The sequence below is a fragment of the Drosophila ananassae genome, chromosome XL, assembly GCF_017639315.1.
Source record: "Drosophila ananassae strain 14024-0371.13 chromosome XL, ASM1763931v2, whole genome shotgun sequence".
Lineage (NCBI taxonomy): Eukaryota > Metazoa > Arthropoda > Insecta > Diptera > Drosophilidae > Drosophila > Drosophila ananassae.
In genome coordinates this window covers 2150261-2170482 of record NC_057931.1, presented here as the reverse complement: position 1 = coordinate 2170482, position 20222 = coordinate 2150261, and the positions used below count along the sequence as shown (strand labels likewise).

Here is a 20222-nt window from a genome sequence, read left to right as displayed (position 1 = left end):
AAAGTAGGGACGTTCAGTGGAGTTTTTAAAACATTAATAAATTGATCATAAATATTTCTAAAACTCACGTAGGGGACACATACAATGTAGATCTTCTTGAGAAGTCTCCCTTTAAAAGACAAAATTGCACTCTATGACTGAAATATTATAGAAACATTTACAATATTTTTGATTACAAATCGATAACAGTATATCATTAAACTTTTGTTTCATTCCGTTTTCCAAACCCTCGACGAGGAACCCTCGACTGTGGCCTGAAAATACGGCAACACTAGCCCTCTCCTGCGCTGCCAATTTTCTTTCTTTTCCCCATCGGCTCTTGAAGGGAACGGAGCTGCTCACGCCACTTGTTTACACGGTCAAAACTAATTGGATTGCCCGTTTGCAACGCAACGTGAAAGGATATCCAGGTGTACATTGCGCTTTGCCCGTGCACACGTGTAAGTTTCGATAACTTTCGATGAGCGCTTGTCGTTCCGCACCAGTCTACGAAAACGTCATATATTATTAGCTCTAGAAGGCAGTTCATACCCTTAAATTGGCTGGAAGCATGGAAGACGAGGGTGTCTTCCTGGACTATGATAATACCCAGGACGATAAGCTCCTGAAGGTGATCAGCTCGTATCCCCGTCACCTTGTTTTCGGGGTCCCGTGTGTCATGGAGGGTAAGTGAGCTCTTCCCAGGAGTACATATTGTCGATTTAACGTTGAAGTACCCCCAGAACGCCGGGCAGCTCTTGCACAAGCGGAGTGTCGGGCTCAGCCGACTCCCTCCCGGCAGAATGACGCCAACTTGCCACAGGCACCTGCCGCACGAGAGTACAACTTGCGGCACATGCGCAAACGCTGATCACTTGTGATGTTGAATCAATTTTACTATGAAATATATAAACTTATGACTTCACTGGTGGTTTGGGCTTTTTAATTTACACGATCAATATGCATTTAACTTCTTTTTTCGGCCAAGAATATCAGGAAAGCTAAAGGACGCCTCTGTTTAGTGTTGGGAGACTTCATAAAAAAGTGTTGAAAGACCGCATAAATGCAGTGTTTTAAAGCGATCACTTTTCATCATAAAAAAAACCTTTTACTTCGATAAATATTCGATTATTTGCTTCAAAAGGTGAATCCCCAGATTCGTTATACTAATTTTAATCTTAAAGCAACTATATACTACATTCTTTAGTTCTATTTATGATGAAATGGTTTTGGAAGAGAAGAATCACTTTTCAGGTTTCTGTTTATTTAAAGGTACATTTTCAAATTGCCAAAAAAGCTTGCAAGTCAGGTAATAAAAAATTCCTGTATCCTTAGCCAGGAGTGGAATGCAAGAAATCCTGGCCACAGCATCATGCAATATTAAAATGGAAATAAAACTTTCAAAGTTTTACTTACAACTTTTTAACACACACACTTAAAACTACACTCTTAAGTCTGCACTTTGCCCTCTGGGTTAACCTTTGCCCTGTGCAATTAATGTAATTAATTGTTGACTTAACTCCAGGAACTTGCCAAAAATTGACACAAACTTAAGGCGGAAACATTTTAATTACCCTTATGAACGCTGGGGGCAATTAAATTAATAGAAAGCTGCCAGGATTCGTGAGTATATTATGTGTGGAGAGCGCCTCTAAGCCGTCTTTGAACTTCACTTAATGTATTAAATCAACTACTACTTGATTTGTTTGATTGCGAACGAGACCTGTATATATTTTTTAATTAAGCGAAAATTGTGTGAACTTTTCGGTGTTAAGGCGCCTCAGACGGTAATTTAGCAAATTAGACCGTCCACATGGCAGGTCCCAGACTCTAGGAGCGTCGCCCCCACTCGCCCATCAACAACAACAAAAGTGGCACAATGGCTGGGGTGGGCTGGGATGCCACTTGTTGGCCAGAGCCAGAGCCAGAGCCAGAGCCAGAGCCTCCCCACTCCCTGTCCGCCCCCTAATCGTTGCAGTCGCCTCGAGATGTCCTTACACATTTTCCTAAACAATAAAAATGCAAAAAGGAAATTGAAAGCCCCGAGTTGGAGCAATGGAGCCATAAAGTTTGTGACTTTGGCAGAGCGTTCGCCTGGCTTCAGGACACTGAAAAAAAGGATTAAAGGTAACATTAATACTGCGAAGTAGCTTAAAACTAACGAATACTCTTAGTATCTTACTCTTATATTTCAAATTTTGGAATCCCAAATCCTTAACAAATTAATATTTCTTTTTGTAGAGATGCTTCCACTTTTTCTACTGACACTGCCACTGCTGCTTCTGCTGCTGTGCTTCTGGCAACTTTGTTGCGAAATGTGCAGCAAATAAGACTAAAAAAAATTGCAAAAATCCGCCGGAGAAAGTTGCGGACCCAGATTGAGTCCGGGGGGTCCTGCCTGCTGCCTCCTGCCCCTTCCCGCTACTTGTTTCGCCTCGTCACAAACATTTCGCAACGTCGCCCCGTTTTAATGGCAGTTCAGGATTGGATCCTCGCTGCGGGTGGCGGCGAAGGTGGAGGTGGAGCTAGAGGACGAACTCGCGGCCCTTTTGTTGCTTAATTGGCGGCCGGCGGCCGAGAGCCGCGTCGTCGTCTGTGCACTGCCACAAATCGTCGGATGCTACCAGCTACGTGCTCCGGATCCTGGCTCCTGTTACTTGGAACCCAAACTACCGACTCCCGCCCCATTGCCGACTTGGGGATATAAATTTTCGCGCCGTGTTCATCTATCCCACGTCCGTGCGCCATTTGCATTCCGCCATTGTCCTGCGCCAAGTCGTTTGGCCAGCCAGGATTTCGATGGCAGGATGTGGGTGCAGTGCCACCTCGTCCTCGCTTGGAGTTGCCTGCCCCACGTGCTACGTGTGTGCCATATAACTTGGCCGGCGTCATTGTCATCGTCGCTGTCCATTGTGCAGCAAGTGCATTACGTAATCAGGACACTGTCCTCAGGACATGAACCCAATTCCATCCAATATACGTCCAATGAGTCAGCGGAACGGAATTTTCGAAATCTCTTAAATCTATTATTAAGCAGGATAAAGTAATATATTTAAGTATTACCTTCGAGAGGATATGTCCTTCCACAAAATATATCCTTTAAAAGAATCAATTACTTTACAAAATCTATACAATTTCCATTTTTATCCCTTGTATATCTTATACTACAAAAACAAAACAAAATAAAATTATTTTCAAGCCACATCCTGTAAAAATTGCATCCTTATAGGCCATAAATCGTATTTATTTGTTATCCCACTGTGTGCAACATCAAGGATGACAGCAACAAAACAATGTGGCAAATGTGCAACGTGGCTGCAGGTGGAGGCACTCCCACTCCCACTACCACATGCCCATCCCCTTCCCCTCCCCCTTCCCAGTGGGGGCCGCGTCCAGAGTCCTGCCATTGCAGTTATGTCACATGGCTGACTTAATTCATTCATTTAAACGACGCTGACAATTGTAGGTGTCTGGTGCGCGCCCTCTGTCATTTCGTTTTTGTCAGCGCCGACGACGCAGTGCAGCAAAGGATATTCAAGGATCAGGCACAAGAACACTCGGAAAACACAGGGATGGCAAGCCTAATAAAAATACTGCCCTATTGGCACTACAAAGATTCTATTCGAGCACAAACACAAAACCTTTGAAGCCACAAACAAATTTAAAATTAATTTTGGATAAAACTATAGAGTAATCCTATTTTTTTCAAGTGTAACTGGGTGGAGTGGAGCCAACCGGAGCTGGGCCATTATGGCTCCGACATTGTCAATGACTGGCGAATTATTATTGCCTGACAGAGGCAGTTGGACGCCGTATCCACGCCCCCAAATTTGACCTGGTGGCATCACCTTCCCCCACCTTCATTGTTCCCGGGTGTTGGGGCCACCAACGAGTGTGGGTGCATCATCTTGTTATGACAGTTGGCACCAATTTCTGCACACGTGGCAGGTGGGCTGGGAGGCGCCACAAAGGGGTCAACCCGATTCTCAGTAAGTCAATTAGAAACAGTATTGCTGGGAGGTTTTCACATTTTAAAGAAATTTTAAAACTTATTATACTCACATTACTTTAAATAAAATCAAGCAAAACAGGATACTTCACATAAAATGTTATTTTATTCTCGTTTTTGGGAAACAATACGTTTTATATTTGAATTTCCGTTGGGGTAACTATCGATAACCGGTTCAGGGTTGCCAGTGGCTGCAATGTTCAGGGCTGCCAGAGGGTTCGAGGATAGAGTTGGCGCCAAATCCAAATAAAAAACCCCACGGATCATGTATATATATGTATATATTTCATATGTATCATACAAAATTTCAATTTTAAGATTTAGCAACTAAATTGGGTTGAGTTGTTTTTCGTTTTCAATTTTAAGTGCGAAAATTAAAAAAAAAGGTTACTAATTAATTAATTAAGAATTGACGCAAATAAATAACAAAAAACTAAGTCAATATACGCATATGTTAGGATAAATATATATATATAGATATAGTGTGGAGATGGTTCCATGATTTTTTCATTTTTTTGCTTATTTTTTGTTTTTTTTTTTTATTACAGATTAATCGTTTAATGTTGGCTTAGGGACTAAATTTCATTTTTTTTATATTTTTTGTAATAAAATTGCTTGCTTGTGAGTGTGTTGGTGGATTGTTTGAGGGGGTGTGTGGGGGTAGGTGTACGTATGTGGGGGGCTAAAGTGTGATCGTGTCAGTGTTTTATCATTCATATCAATATTTTTATATAAATATATATAAATAAATTTATAGGAATATGTGTTGGTTTTTATGTTTTCTTATTTTCTTGCATTCATTTCCTTTTCAATTCTTTCATTTTTCTTTCGTTAAGCTTTACGAATCGAATATGTATATAGTGTTATATATGATGTGCTTGTGTAACCATTATGCCATTTTTTTGCTGATATTCTTTTTTACTTTCGATAAAAACGGAAGGACTCGCGACAAATTTTGACTTGTCTATGCTAAAAAATTTCTTATTGTTTGATGCTGATTCTCATCGTATAAAAACGTATAAAAAGCTAAATAGGTTGTTTAAAAAAATCTCTCATTCCATGTATACGTAGATCTTTTCATATATAAATATATAAGATTTTCTTTAATCTTGAAGTTTTCAATATTTTCCATTCATCTCTCGTCTCCGTGAACTCTCCGTGCGCTTTAGGATCAAATTGTTGTGCGACTTCTCCAGCTGAGGCGCAAGATTTCGCCTCCACTTGGATGGGAAATGTGATACTTTGATACTGATGGACCCGGATGGGGCTGTGGGGACGTCGTCCCGCCCTAGAACTCCCACTGGGTGGCGGAGTCGGTGCCGTCTTCGAGCAGCTTGAAAGCTCCATTCTTGGTGGCTCCCAGATATTTACCCTGCTGTGATCTATAAAACAAAGGGAGTTAGTACGATTCTTTTAATTTCTTTTCAATTTTAAAGTAAACCTTATACAGATCCTGGTCGGCTCACGCAGCTCCAGGAAGAAACCATCGCTGGGCGCATCCGCATCCACCGAGATGCTCTCGCCCTCGATGCGCCAGTACTTTCCGCTGTGCGCCTTCAGGTGCACCAGACCCTTCTGGGCCCGCTCCACCAGGATGGTCTCGTAGGTGGCCTTGTTGCACTCCAGCTTGAGGTTGCCGGGCGTGCGATAGCCCACGAATCCCTGCTCGCACTTCAGCACTAGAATGGGCCTTGAAAACAACAGATATACGTTGAAATTATCGTTCATAAGAGTTTAGAGCGTGGGATTACCGATTGATCAAGTAAAAGTAGAACTTGGCTATCTCCTCAATGGACTCCGAGGTGGCAAACAGATGTCCCGAGCGCTTGGTGGCCAAGAATTTGCCGTTGTTGGCACGGAAGGATAGGGACCCGTCCCCGTGCCAGATAAGCTCGAAAAGGGCATCGGCACAACGCCGATTCCCAGTGGCCTGGATACCGCCGCCGGCCGACAGGCACCAGTAGCGATCCTGGGTGGTGCGGAGAGCCCAGCGGTGCGCCGACCAGTCGTACTCCAGCTGGAACGTCTCGTTCTCGCCGACCTCGTCCTGATTGGCCGTAACATCGACGCCCTGCTTCACGCTCACGTAGCGCAAGTTGAGGCCGGCGATGAAGGAGGCCTGCGGCAGGGAGTCCTCCAGGGAGAACAGCTCGTCCCGCGTCACCGTCGAGGAGCGCGACTTAAGGACCGCCTTGGACCCGATGGGCGACAAGTACTGTCCCTGGCGATCCCGGAGCGCCAGATGTCCGCCATGGTACTCGGCACTGAACAGGCAGTCCTCGTTGCACACCACCTGCAGCTTTCCATTGGCATTCAGATATCTAAAGGGGGATTCAAGTGATACTATCAGTTTTTCGTTTATTTCAGGCCATGGGGATCACTCACTTGTTGTTGCACGTGTGCAGGGCATAGCGGCCGCCCTCCTCGGCACGGAACTCCAGAGTGAAGAGGGTGTCCTCGCCCCAGGGAATGTTGGCATCCACATGGATCTCGTCTTGCGACTCGGAGAGATGGGCGAACCGCTTCCTGCCAATCGAGCGGAGGTTCACCTGAGGCCGGGCAGCCAAATGGACCGTCCAGAACTCACTCGCCCCGGGGGTCTTCGCCGTGCAGACAAGTTTGTCCGGTTTGCCGCCGAGGAAGTACCCACGCGACTCGTTCTTCAGCGCCCAGCGTCCACTCCCATCCTCGCTGATCGAAATCTGGAACCGGCTGCCCGCGTCCCGCTCCTCGCTCTCGCACAGCACGTTGCCAAACTGATCGACCGAAAGGTACTTGTTCAGATGAGATCGTAAGTAGATAATACCTGTAAGTGGAAGGTAAGGAGGGAGTGGAGATTAATCATTTTGACAAGCAGATCTGGATTAAAATGCGAATCGTTTAAGGTATTCTGCTGAAGGATCGGAAAAGGATTGGGAAAGATGTAGACATCGTTTGATGCCAAGTCTAAGAAATCTCGACTTTACAAGGGGCTGCCCTAGAATATTTTGAAAAAGTGGGATCGAAAATTTGTTCAGGTTTTGATGCAGAATTAAAGATAATGAATCTAGAAATCGTTTAAGGTATTCCGCTTGAGAATCGGACCAATATCGGCTGAGATATGGCCTCCGGAAGGGGTCATATTGGCAGCCCCACGCCTTTTCCGATTTTTGAAGGGGGTCCATCATAAAATTTTGAAAAAATGGGATCGAAAATTTTGTTTTCAGATTTTGATGCAGAATGGAAGATAATGAATCTACAAATCGTTTAAGGTATTCCGCTTGAGAATCGGACAAATATCGGCTGAGATATAGCCTCCGGAAGGGGTCATATTGGCAGCCCCATGCCTTTTCCGATTTTTGAAGGGGGTCCATCAGAAAATTTTGAAAAAATGGGATCGAAAATTTTGTTTTCAGATTTTGATGCAGAATTAAAGATAATGAATCTAGAAGTCGTTTGAGGTATTCCGCTTGAAAATCGGACAAATATCGGCTGAGATATGGCCTCCGGAAGGGGGGCCTCCATGCCTTTTCCGATTTTTGAAGGGGGTCCATCAGAAAAATTTGAAAAAATGGGATCGAAAATTTCGTTTTCAGGTTTTGATGCAGAATTAAAGATAATGAATCTAGGAATCGTTTAAGGTATTCCGCTTGAGAATCGGACCAATATCGGCTGAGATATGGCCTCCGGAAGGGGTCATATTGGCAGCCCCATGCCTTTTCCGATTTTTGAAGGGGGTCCATCAGAAAAATTTGAAAAAATAGGATCGAAAATTTTGTGTTCAGGTTTTGATGCAGAAGTAAAGATAATGAATCTAGAAATCGTTTGAGGTATTCCGCTTGGGAATCGGACTAAAATTACTGAAGATATGCCCATCGACCTGAGCCGTAGAGTGGAAAACCGCTTTTCCTAGGGATACCATGAGTTGGCGGTTCGCAGCTCCGTCCGGAATGACGCCTTCGTTGCTAGTTTGTTTGTATTATTTTCCTTATTTTTGATGGAACAGCAACATCATTGACTATTTCTTGCAGTGCAGGGAAAAATCAATCAACGCGGAGAGACCGCCGACCGCCGACCGCCACTTTGGCGATGGCACTTTCGGCTATCGATAGCCGGGAATTTCGATTTGGCTCGCTTTCCAAACATTTTGAATGCTATTATCTATTGAGCCATTTGGCCGGGCCAAAATGTGCTTGGGGCGGAGATTGGAGCTTGGAGTTTGGAAAATAACAAAAAAAAAACAAGCGTAGCAAGAAATTTTCAATTTGGATGAGCTATTTTAATGGCCAAGGCGAACGCCGGGCTGACTTATGGCTTTGGTATTACAGAAAATGTTTATTAATTGCCAATGGTAACGGCCAGAGATCGGTGCTGAAAACCAGTTGTCTGGCCGGCTTTAATTGTAATTGCAGTAGCTTCAACTCCAATACCAAGTCCAAGTCTCAGTCCCAGTCCAAGTCTCAGTCCCAGTCCAACTGCAAATCCAATTCCAATTCCAATGCAGCAACTTGATAAATGATGCCAAATTCGTGAGGCGCTTTGTTTTCTACTCTCCGGCACGTCAAATTAGTGCAACTGGAATTATCCGTATCTCGGTGTGCAAGCCGCCGAATGATTTATGTTGTTTTCTGACAACAAAAACCGAAATCAAGAAACTCAAATAAAAGAAATGGGGAAAATGGGGAAAGAGTAAGGCGAACAGACGCCACTAACCGGCCGGGATGACGGTGATTACGGCTGGCAAATGGTTTCTTAACTCTTGGCCAATTACTAACTGGCTCGGGAGCCACTCCCCCATCCACTCGCTCACAAAGGCAACCCAAAGGCCAGTGGAAATCACTTGCATTCGCTGGATTAACATAACTGCTTATCTGCCTGCAGATACAGATACAGATACGCAGATACGGATAGCCAGTTGGAGTTGTGTCATCGCTTGGCCAGAAAAAAAATCGGCAACTGCAGATAGAAAGTGCAGATTGGCGGGCCAGAGAGCCAGAGACAGTGGGGTAGTAGTCCTGCTCCTCAGGATGTTGGATTCTAACTTAGTAATGGACTCACTTTCGCCGGTGTTCGAGGGTTCCAGGGTCCAGAGCTGCTTCTTCTTCAGACTGGCGCCGTTGGCGTTCAGCTTGAACCCGAAGGTCTCCGCGGTCATGTACTTGTGCTGGCCGTTGATCAGGCCGATGGTCCACCATCCCTTCTGTTGGTTCTGTGAGATGATGTCCCCGTTGCTGTGGCCCAGCTCGCAGCCCTGGCCCTGGCCGTTCATGGTGCTGATGGGAGCCATTGTCCGGCTACTTTCGGGAGGAAGAAAAGTATCAAAGTGTCCGCGGGCTGCAATCAGACAAGAGAACAACAAGGTGTATTAATTAATTTTCCATAGCTGCTAGTACATACATTTCTGTTACAGATAGTTTCTTAAAATAAACACAATTTGCACCACATTTGGAGCAATTACAGTCCCCTCCGCCCTGCAACGCCCCCGGGAGGCAGAGCCCTATGATTATGCGTTTAATTATGTAAAACTATCCACTTGATTGATGAACACTTTGTCCCGGCCGGGGGGACTTGGGGGGGCCTTGAAGAAACCCGAAGGCTGCCTGCAAGATTTATGTCCCAAGTCTTCAGCTTACAGCGACTACGACTTGGACTGCTCCGTCTCCATCTCCTCCTCCTTCTCCGCCTGTCAGACGGGATCTCCGCTGTACTGTCTGGCCATGTGTGCGCTGTATGCATCTTAAGTAGGGAGGAGTGGGCCTGGGGGGCAGTGGGAGCAGAGGCGACTGCCATTTCAATGGCAACGCAACAGGAAATGCAGATAACATTTGCATTACAAGGCGACACATGTCGCTGATCCGGCTCCTTCTGCCTCCTCCGGCACGGCTCCTCCACTCACTCGCCTCCAATAAATTCAAACTCAACAGGCAGAAGTCAGCTGTCAAGGCCCCGATGACACGTCTATCGTGTCATCGATAGCACATTGATGAATTTCGATTGCCAGCAGGTGTCTGTTCTGCAAACGACAATGTCGCACCTCTCCGAAGGCCACGCATCCAGCTCAGGTGAGAGATTAGCAATTGAGAAGCATTGCAAATTAGACCTTCAAGTTCTATCGAATCTATCGATAGTTATCGAAGAAGGGGTAAAGTTAATGGAATCCTAGAATCAGCTTGTGGAATAGGCATTCCCAAGCCTCTCCACCCAAAGTTACCAACTAGATCAGCCCATAGTTCCATAGCATTGCAAATTAGAGCCACAAGTTGTATCGAATCTATCGATAGTTATCGAAGAAGGGGTAAAGTTAATGGAATCCTAGGATCAGCTTGTAGAATAGGCATTCCCAAGCCTCTCCACCCAGAGTTACCAACTAGACCAGCCTTTAGTTTCGAGGCAGACACTTCGAGGCAGAACAGAAGTTTCTCCAGACAGTTGCAACTGTAAACCGATAACTACTAAGTGGCGGGTCCGGCAGCTGCAACAACATGAGCCACATTAAGAACAGAAACTGCTGTTGCAACAAAAACCGAACCAGAACCACAACCAGAACCAGAACCAGAACCAGATACAAAAAGCTGGAAAGCAAAAAGGCACATGAGTAAGGAGAACAACTCATTAGCGTGACGCGTGCCTGCTAATCAGAGCTTATGAATCTGCGGCCGGGTTTCTGGCTCTCTGACTCATCCGGCGATAAAAAATTAAACCACGCCAAACATAAATTAAGAACAGCTACAAAAACTTAAAATCAGATGGCTCAGAGGCATAAAAACGGCCAGAGGGGTGGGCCAGAGGGGTGGGCCAGAGGCCACAACTATAATAATAATAAATAGGCAGCAAAAACAGTTGCCACCTGTGGCAAGATGGGTTGGGTGGGGGCTCTCCTGGTCGGATTTCGCATTCTAATTTCTTAAAAAGGCAAACACAATGGGGCGATAAAGACAAAAGCGTGACAGCGACTCCAGCACTTGCTGGATGTTACTTTTTTATGCTTTTTCTGGGCGTTGGCTCCTGCCACCGCTCAGGGCGTGGCAGGGACGATGGCCTGGGCGTTGGCTTAAAAGCAAATGGCAAATCGCAGATGGCAGATTACCATCAAACCAAAATGAAAATGGAAATGAAAATGGAAAAAGGCAAACAAACAGCGGGAATTAGCCAAGCAAATGTGTTCAAAGTCAACGACTGGCAGAGCCTCCAGCCTCCAGTCTCCAGCCTCCAAACTCCCAAAATGCCAAGTCGGCTGAAAGCCAACTCTATTAGCCGGTATGTTTACCTGTTTCGTCATTAATTTTCCAACTTAAATGCAATTCGATAGGCGAAAATGTACGAACACCGAACAAGTTGGCTGAAAAACTAATGGTGGCCATTTGAAACAACAATTTCCACGCTCTCGAGCACTGCAAATCATAATTAATTATGCAAACGTCGACTTTGCTTATTTTTTGTCTGCTTTTTCTGCCTTTTCTGCCTTTTCTGTTTTCTGTTAATTTGCCCCTGAGGTCAGATATCTTGTGGATGTGTGGATACAAAGTGAAAGATTTGATTTAGACGTCCTCTAACAATTAGGAGAAACAAAGAAGTGCAGTTAGAGCCAAGCACCGTTGCAAGTTGCAACACCATACCATGCCACCATCGTCTCCATCGTTATTATCATCCAATTACTGCAAATGGAGTGCCGCCGGGCAACGCCAAGCGGAACAGATGCAATCCGCATCGAACACACCAGCCATCATGTCCATTTCAACCTGTTGCCAAGTCCATCTGGATCGCAGATCTTCTCCAGAATGGGGACTCCTCTGTCTATCAATTGGATTTTGTTTTCGGGCGAGGGTTCGACCCGCAGTCTAATATTAATTTTTATATTTTATTGAAAGAGTTTGGATTACTTTCTTGGAGTAATATTCTTTCTAGGGGTACAGATCTCTGATTTTCTCTATAATTTTGAATTTATAAAAAGGCCAGGGTTCGACCCCACCCTAATAAATGTTTTTAACTTTTTAATTGCAAAGTTTGAAGAACTTTCTTGGCGCAATATTCTTTCCAGAGGCATGAACATACAGCAGGCAGGTGCAGAGCTGCCGGGTTGGAGCTGCTTTTGAAGTTAGATCTGTTTGGCATTGTTTGGATGCGACTGCGTTTATCAGCTTTACCGTTATCATTAACAAGCCAGCCAGCCAGCTGACGGACAGCAGGCAGCTGGCAGCACGCATGAGAGCGAAACACACGCAAAATAAAAGCAGGTTGGGCGGTCGCCGGGAAAAGCGCCAGAGAAAATGCTGAAAAGCAGGAGTGAGCAGGGTATCTGGCGAGCGAGTATCTGGCCGGCGGAGCTAGACACCTGAGAGGTTGGTGAAAGGTGTGTGCGCGCTCTGGATGCGACGGAGCTGGAACTTCTATTTCATATTTTACATTTTTCCTAATTTGCTAAAAGGCCCCCAGCTCGGCCTCTGCTCGGGTTGTGTCTGCCGGAGTGGCGGAGTGCCGGAGTGCGTGTGCAATTTCATTTAATTAGATTGCGTTTTAATAATGTCACACACACACAAACGCACACACGCTTCGAGGGAGAGATAAATTAACAGCGCACACACTCCCATGCAGATACAGTATCTTTGTATCTTGGTATCTCTGCAGCAGCAGAAATTCACATGAACAGCGACTGGGACGGCGGACATTCAATTGCTGATATTGATAGTGTAATTTAATTGATTTGCGAGCAGAGCAGAGTCGAGCGGAATAATAATGAGCGAGTGCAGATACTCCGCAGCTCCAGATACTCTACACCGCGGCAGTTACGGATACAGATACACAGTTCCCCCGAAAAGAGCTCAGGCTGCTGACGCTGCAGTTTCAAAAGCCTTTCAAAAAAAAATCATTGTGTAAGAAAGCGCGGCATAATGAGACTTGGGGGACTTGGGGGACTGCCAATTTCCATGTATTCAGACTGACCCCACAGCGGCTACGAAATGAATGAAAGACGAGACTCGGCCGGGCTTTCGGCAATTTCTTCACAAGCGCCATAAATCAGCGACAAAAGACCAGACTTCGATTGTGCGATTCTCTTTTCTTTTCTTGCAAAGCAAAGTATGCTGCAACATACGGTATATCTTACTGTAATGCAGCAAATGGAGCACCATCAGATCTAAAAATACAGGCTCACAGCTCACAGTACCACATAACAAGACATTAACAGGGGCCAGAAGACTCCTCTACCGGAGCTTCGCCGCCTCTTCTGGCCAGAAGAAATAGAAACATTTCCCCAGCAGCAGCACTAGCTCACCTGCTGCAGTTGCTACAGTTAACGATGTGCTCGTGTCTTCTACTCACTGCCACTCCACTCTGATGTGGCTCTTTCTTCGTCAGACAAGTCTTCTCCGCTGAAGATTTGCTCTGCCAGTGGCAGTGGCAGTGGCTGTGGCAAGACGCACGCGCGCACGCGCTCTCAAGCGTTGCATATTGCATTGTGTTCGTGCTGGGACTTTAACGGCTGTCAAGAATGCGGGGCAGCCAACTCAAAAGCAGAAGCAAACTGAAGAGCCAGCTCGAAAGAGAGAGGCCTTAAAAGATACACATCTTGGGGATACACTCCAAGTTGAACTATCTTGCTAGCTTGTCTGGCAGAACTATCAGATACCCGGTACTCTTTTAGCTTAGCTTTAAAGAGCTTAGCGCTATGAGAGCTATGAGATACCTGGTACTACTCCTATCTTTCCGCCACAACTCCCCTCCTGAAATCTTCTACAGACTCTCCCAGAGACCTCATATACCCCATGTGTGTGGTAGGGTATAGCTGGATGGATAGAGGTTGGTGGTTGGTGGTTAGTGGTTAGTGGTTAGTGAGATGCAAAAGCGTTTACCACACCACCGTCTGCTGCCTCCTGCCTCCTGCCCACCTCCTCTATGGGCCTTGGGCCTCTTATTTATAAAACATTTTGCGGGTTTTGATTTGTTTTCCTTCCCGCCGTCGGACGAACACAAAAGAAAACAACTTTCATCGCGTCTGTTTCTTCGGCGAGGAATTTGAATACATGCTCTCTCTCTGCCAGATATCTGCCAGATACAATTCCCCACCGGGCGTCGGGCGTCGGGAGTCGATGATGTGTGTGTTCACTGTGGACAGTTAGGATAATGACACAAAAGCACTGCTCTGAGCTCTGAGCTGTGTGGTGTTACATATTCGTAATGAAGCCTTAAAAGATCAGCCGCCAGACCGCACTGCCATTCAATTAGCAGCCAACCCGGGCCGATCTAGTCCGGCGGGTCACCTTTCCCATTGTTTTGTAATTGCCAGCCACAATGCCAGGCTATGACTCCTGTTGGCGTTTTTAGAAAGCGCCGAAACAAGTGCAGCCATCGGTCGGTCTGGCCCGCTCCAAAAAGAGCTGGGAGAAAAGTAAAAGTCTTTCGGGGCTGGGACAGTTGGCGGCGATTGGTGGCGGTTTGCCAAAAACCGTTAGAACAGCTTCGCAATCAATTGTCATGCAGATGTGGCCCGAAGATCCGGTGGTTATGATGAGGTTGCCGGCAAACGGCATCCCCAACGGCGCTACCAAAAATAAAATTATAACAAAGCCAGTCGGCTTTTAACGACGTACAGTGGAAAAAAAATGGGAGTGCTTAGGAAATGAGTAGAGTCGTATTAGAGAGGCTGCTGCCACTTATTTTGCTCGGTGTATGGTGTATGGGTCATCAGACCTGAACCTGATCCACTGCAGTTTACAGTTGAGACGTAGACGTCGGCCGGCAATCAAAAAGTCAAAATCAATAATGAAGTGGAGTGATTTCAAATGGAGAAATCAATGAAAGCCACGAACTGAAGAGCCACAGAGCCGCCGAGCCGCAGAGCCAAGAAGCCAAATATAAACGAAACAAGACAAAACGGTTTCGGGCCGGCTCTTTCTTCGTCGTGCTTTCTTCTTTCTTCATTTTTTGTTCATTTTTTTGGATTATCGGCGAGGAGGCCTGCAATTAAGTCGAGGTCTTGGTTTATTGAACGCATCTCGAGGGAAACATCTGCGAGATACAAATGTATCTGTGGCGAGGCGGGCCGGCAGCTAACGGTCGCAACTCTGGCTGCCGGCTAGCAAAGCTCTGTAAACTCTGGCGCGGCTGATAAAATGATTTATGCGCCAATTACATGAACGCCGAGAGCAGCGGCGAGCGCGGGAAAGTATCTTGGAAAATCGGCGAAGCGTTCGGATCGCCCCCTCCACCCTCCACCCTCCATCCCCATTCGCAACGGCAGGCACACTAATAATTTGTTCGCATTTTCAATACATAATAACAATGCGCATAAATATTGTGAGCCATGAAAATTGCAGAGAAGAAATGCCCGCCAGGCCAGGCCCCGGATCGCCAGTGCGATCAATATTTCTCTTTGTATCTTTCGGATAGCAGAGTCTCTTTCGGATCCTGCCCCTGCTGGTGCCTTTCAATACAACCATAATTTATGATTATTATTGCCAGTTTATTATTCACTGTATTCGGGATATTACAGATTCCAGATCAGCCATTCCTCCTCTCCTCCATAATGGATGAGATGCCAGAACGAGCCATCCACTTTTCGGATGGATTGAATTTCCCCTACAGATTCCCTGGAAAGTTTCACCCTGGCCTGGCAATTAGTGTTGTCTAAACTGAGCCAAGAGGTGTCGCAACAAATTCATTTTGTTCAATCGGCTTTTCGGGGGCATGCCACACAAGAGCAGGTTCAGCAAACCCGTTGCCGTCCAGCTAGATGCCAGAGATGCTTTCGGGTGAGGTGGTAGTAGTAGTGGTAGTGCCACTGCAACTGCAACTGCAACTGCTACTCCCAATCTCATCCAAATCCTCATCCAAATCGGATTGCAGCAACTGGTCCGGCGGGTTGTCAAGTGAGACATAAATGCCAGGCTCAACCCCCGGACACTTAAGCTCAGATTGAATTACACAAATATTATTTTTGACTCGAAGGCCCGCACATTTCTCACAGAATCCCAGAATCCGAGAATCTCAGAATCCGAGAGGTCAAAGGTCTGTGGCGGAGACTTCCTCTTCGGATGGGTTATCTTCTGGGCTGGAGAGGGGGCCTATCGGTGGAGGAAAGTGCGAACCGAAGTGTCGTTCTGATATTTATGCATTTCGGCTTTATCGGAACGGAAGTGGCAAGACGTTGCTGGAGTTCATCAAACCCCCAGAGATCCAGAGATCCAGAGCTCCCGAAGCAGATCCAGCACCCGGAGAGCATATCAATTATTTGTATTGTGAGCTAAAATAAAAAGGAGGCGAGTGCTGGGGCGACGACAGATGGGCGCCTCCTTCCTGCCCCTGCCCCTGCCCCTGTCACTGTCCCTGTCCCTGCCGCATTTGCATCGATAGTGCCGCAGAGTCATTGATATATGACCCATAAGTGAGTTTAGTGTTGGCCGGAAAGGAGCCAGCATGAATCACAAGCAGGCGGAGGAGGAGGAGGAGGTGGCCAGGACAGGGCGTGCCGTTGAAAGCGAAACCAGTCGGCCAGAAAAGCGACAAAAAAGGCCTGCTCGACTGCTGGACAAGACATGACTCAGCAACAGATACGAGATACAGAGAACTTCGAGGGTGTCGAAGCCCCGAAGCCCTGGAGGGATTATGCTCATTACCAGGACACTTGGCAGGCGCACAAAGTCAACATCGAGACAATATGCTTCTGATTAATGAAAAAAAACTGAAAGAGATGACCAGAAATCGAACTGGAACGATGCAGATGCTCAGATACTCAGATACTTTGGAAGCTAATCAGCAAAGCAATAAAATTAAATGGAAAGTCGAACAAAGGAGTGCGAGACACACTCCAGACCCCAGACACTCCTCCTCCTTTCGGATGGAGGGAGATTTGGACGAAAATAGCTTATCCACCGACTGGCATTCCGCGTTCAACCCCGGAGAGCCCCGCCCCCAACCCCTCGGAGTGCGTAAAGTGCGTTCAAGGACGGGCGACAGCTGCAATTGATGACGGATACAGACGGGGCGGGATGGAGATACATCCACAGCCACATCCACAGCCACATCCACATCCACGAGATACAAACTGCAAGATAGCAGATACAAGTACGGGGGTGTGTATGGCTGGCATGTGCAGCCAAAATCCACAGACTCAGTACATAGGGCACACGCTGCGGAATAAATACAGCAGAGGGCGCACAAATGGGACTAGAACTCGGGGACTCTAAGGAGGAGTAGATACTTCTCTTCAGAACTATTCAGAGAGCTATAAGATACTCTATTTCTTAGTGATTTCCTTCAGGACCAATAAGATATCTCTCAGTTGAAGATCTCAGAAACTGCTTCTAGCCAACTGCCCTGGACTGTGCCTCCTTCTCCTGCCTCTGTTTGTGTTCATGTACTTTGTCTTGAGCAGACTGTTGCCACAATAGGTTGGCTGCTAAAAAACAGCAGGGATGGTGGGGGTGGGGGTGGGGCCGGCGTACCTGATTTCCGGCGTCGCAACGGAAGCATTCGATTGCCATGCGACAGAATTGGAGAGTGGCAGGAGGAGGAAAGGAGGAGGAGGTGACGGTGGCAAAGATATGGGAGACGTTGCCATTAGCACAGGCAAATCCCAAAAACAAAACGTGACTCAGGCACTCGGGGGTTCTTTGTTTTTAAAATATGGAGTCTACAGCACTAGTGTGGGTTGCAGTTCGCTCCTGGCATACTAATTGATCCCCGGCATTCGGATTCCGAACCGAAGACTGGAAACCGGCTGGATGAGTGGCTGCCTGGCCTGGCTAGCCCAAAATGCAAAATGCTCATTGAAAATTATTGATTCACCATTTGGCCGTAGGGCAGGGCAGGACACAAAGGATTCCGAAAAAGGGGAGTGCGCCGCCAACGAAATGAAGCAGAAACGAACACAAAGGGAATATCCGTGATGTGTCCGTCGCTCACCATGGGTGCCGAAATGCAATTTTCCAATTCAGTTCGCAAAGGAACCCTATTGGACAGTGGGAGACGCAGAATTTTAAGAGAAATTGTTCAAAAATATTTCCAGAAAAAGCGTATTTCGGACAAAAATAATTGATTTATTTTTTTTTTTGACTGCTGCTGAGATTTTGGCAACCACTGTGCGCTGCTGCTGCCGCACACGCCCCTGCGCGCATCCGTCGAATTGGGAGGGAAGGACGAATCGCCGGAAGGATACATACACGCACGGATGCGAATGCGAATTCGATGCGTTTTCGAGCCGGGAACAAAGAAGGAGCCACAAAGGACGGCCGGAGAACACATAAACAAAAACAAGCAACTAGCGAGACGGGAGAAAAGAGAACCATCGTCGAAGAGAGGTGGAAAACAGTTAGAATCTAAGGTGGTGGACCCCCGCCCCCTTGGCAGCGGGAGCACCTTGGCAGCGTGTTTATGTCTGTTGATAGTTGAACTTGAATGATTGAAACGAGTCAGAGCGGAGCGGAGAGGTGAAGGAACAAGAGAGATGGTCCAAAAAGAGAGCGGCGAGAGCGGTGGGAGGCGGGAGGAGGGAGGCGGGCGCCGGGAGGCCGGAGGAATGAAACCACGCCGAAGTGGAGTGGATGCCAATGTCAAGGCAATTAGCCAGCCAAAAGCCGGTTGGAAAAATCAGCAGAAAACAATGCCAACACAAGGTGGAGCACGCCGAAGGAGAGCTCAAAATGAAATGCTAAAGTGAAAAAAAATGAAGAAAAAATGGCAAGAAGGTGGCAAAGAGGTGAGACGACGGCGCTGGCGAAGACGAAGGAGCAGCGAAGCGAACTGACAACTTTTATGACTTGCAAGAGAGCGTGGCCATTGGCTTTTCTCAGGGGCGGAGCCAGGGAAACTTTCAAGGGGGCCCGGATTACCTTCGCCGCTGGCTATTCAATTAAAAACCAATTGGTATTCATTTGGCTAGGAGTCTGCTTGGAGGTGCCCCCCCGAAAACCGAATCCTCAACCCGCCCATGGGGATTACACCTGGAAATGGAGCGGTTCTCCGTCTAATTTGCACAAAAGGCGACAGACAGACGGGGAGGGATGTGTACGTAGCTAGCGCGAGAGAGCCATCTTTGGGCAAGGAATTCCACTTACTTTCTTTGCTCTCTCTCTCTCTCTCTCTGCTCCTTCGCTCCTGTTGTTGTTGTTGTGTGGCTGTTTTTGCACTTTTTTCTCTCTCTCTCTGGCTGGCTGGTTGGCTGGTTGGGGTGTCACTTAATTACCGGTGATTTCAGGGTGATCCTCTGCGCCTGTTTGTAGTATTAGTTAGCTTTTCCAGATGTTATCCTGTGCCCGTTTGCGTTTTTTTTTTTCTTTTTTCTGTATCACTCTCTTCTTCTACCTTTACGTCTGTCACACCCTTCGGTTTTCTGTTTTCGGTTTTTGGGTTTTCGGTTTTAGGTTTTTCGGCTTTTTTGGCTTTTTCGGCTTTTTCTCACTAACACAATACAAAAAAAATGAAGAAAAAAACGTAAACAAATCACGGGCAGCGATTAATTATTCTTCCGTTTAGTTTTTTGAACCCTGCGGCAGCGGCTGCTGTGCGTGTGCTGTGTTTGTATGGGTGTTATCCGGCTTTTTTTCACGGCAGATTGCAGATTTTCACGACTTGGTTTTCAGGTTCACCTGATTCTGATTCTGATTCGGATTCGGATTCTGGTTGATTTTTTTCTTGAAACGTTCTTAGGGCTGCTGATAATACATATATCAGAATATCAATATATCAATTTTGCGATTGCAATTGATATATTTATATCGTGATATATCGAAAGTACGGTATCTCTTGGAAGTAGCTGGTAGCTTGGACGACTTACAAGTGCCTGGAATTGACTGAGTTCACCTGTCGCCTGTTTGATAATGTTTGATCCAACTAGGTTTAACTAGGTTCGAGGTTGGCGCAACCAGATTCTGGTACCCGATTCGTACCCGGTTCGTACATGCGCTGCGGTTCGCTCTCGGAGAGGGGAATCTGACTCTCTACTCTAACTCTACTCTCCAACTCTGGATGACTCTTGAACTCTTAACTAACGGTAACCTCTTGGATTCAAATGTTCCGCGTTGGGCTTTATATACCCCGAGCTCTCTCTGCTGCTAAGTTCTTCTCTCCCTCAGCTCTCTCGCTGTTAACCTAACAGAAGTGATAACATTTAGCCGTTTTTTCCGCCAAAAACTAAATTTTTTCTATAAATATGTTGATACATTTAAAATTTTTATTTTGAAAATAGCCCTTTCTATACTTTAGATAATTTACGCCTAAAGTACTTCGTTATAATTGCCAATTAACTTAGATACCAAATAAT

General features: G+C 46.4%; 2 protein-coding genes across 5 annotated transcripts in view; both read right to left on the bottom strand.

The window, feature by feature from the left end:
• LOC6503980 (tyramine beta-hydroxylase) overlaps positions 1-249 on the bottom strand; it is a 34452-nt gene extending 34203 nt beyond the window's left edge. For both annotated transcript variants that reach the window (XM_014905648.3, XM_044716848.1), the window contains exon 1: positions 69-249. The gene's annotated coding sequence lies outside the window, so the exon portion shown is untranslated. The remainder of the gene's footprint in view (positions 1-68) is intronic.
• Positions 250-4251: 4002 nt separating this feature from the next.
• Positions 4252-19994, bottom strand: LOC6503979 (protein singed). 3 transcript variants are annotated; one of them, XM_044716847.1, is made up of 7 exons: positions 19737-19994; positions 19018-19614; positions 9026-9301; positions 6374-6794; positions 5740-6309; positions 5430-5678; positions 4252-5370 (listed from the first exon to the last, which is right to left on the bottom strand). In XM_044716847.1, the coding sequence occupies exons 3-7, from the start codon at positions 9252-9254 to the stop codon at positions 5277-5279; spliced, it is 1563 nt and encodes a 520-aa protein (XP_044572782.1). In that variant the 5' UTR covers positions 9255-9301; positions 19018-19614; positions 19737-19994; the 3' UTR covers positions 4252-5276. The 3 variants fall into 3 exon arrangements, with proteins under 3 accessions (XP_044572782.1, XP_032308612.1, XP_014761130.1); XM_032452721.2 differs by having other exon boundaries at positions 19018-19360; XM_014905644.3 differs by lacking the exon at positions 19018-19614.
• Positions 19995-20222: the final 228 nt, after the last annotated feature.

Excerpts from the sequence above, each read along its gene's own strand:
- LOC6503979 (XM_044716847.1), bottom strand. The coding sequence starts at position 9,254 with ATGGCTCCCATCAGCACCATGAACGGCCAGGGCCAGGGCTGCGAGCTG. Across the intron at positions 6,795-9,025 it reads ACCCTCGAACACCGGCGAAA|GTATTATCTACTTACGATCT; the intron begins GTGAGTCCATTA and ends TTCCACTTACAG. Across the intron at positions 6,310-6,373 it reads CTGCACACGTGCAACAACAA|ATATCTGAATGCCAATGGAA; the intron begins GTGAGTGATCCC and ends ATCCCCCTTTAG.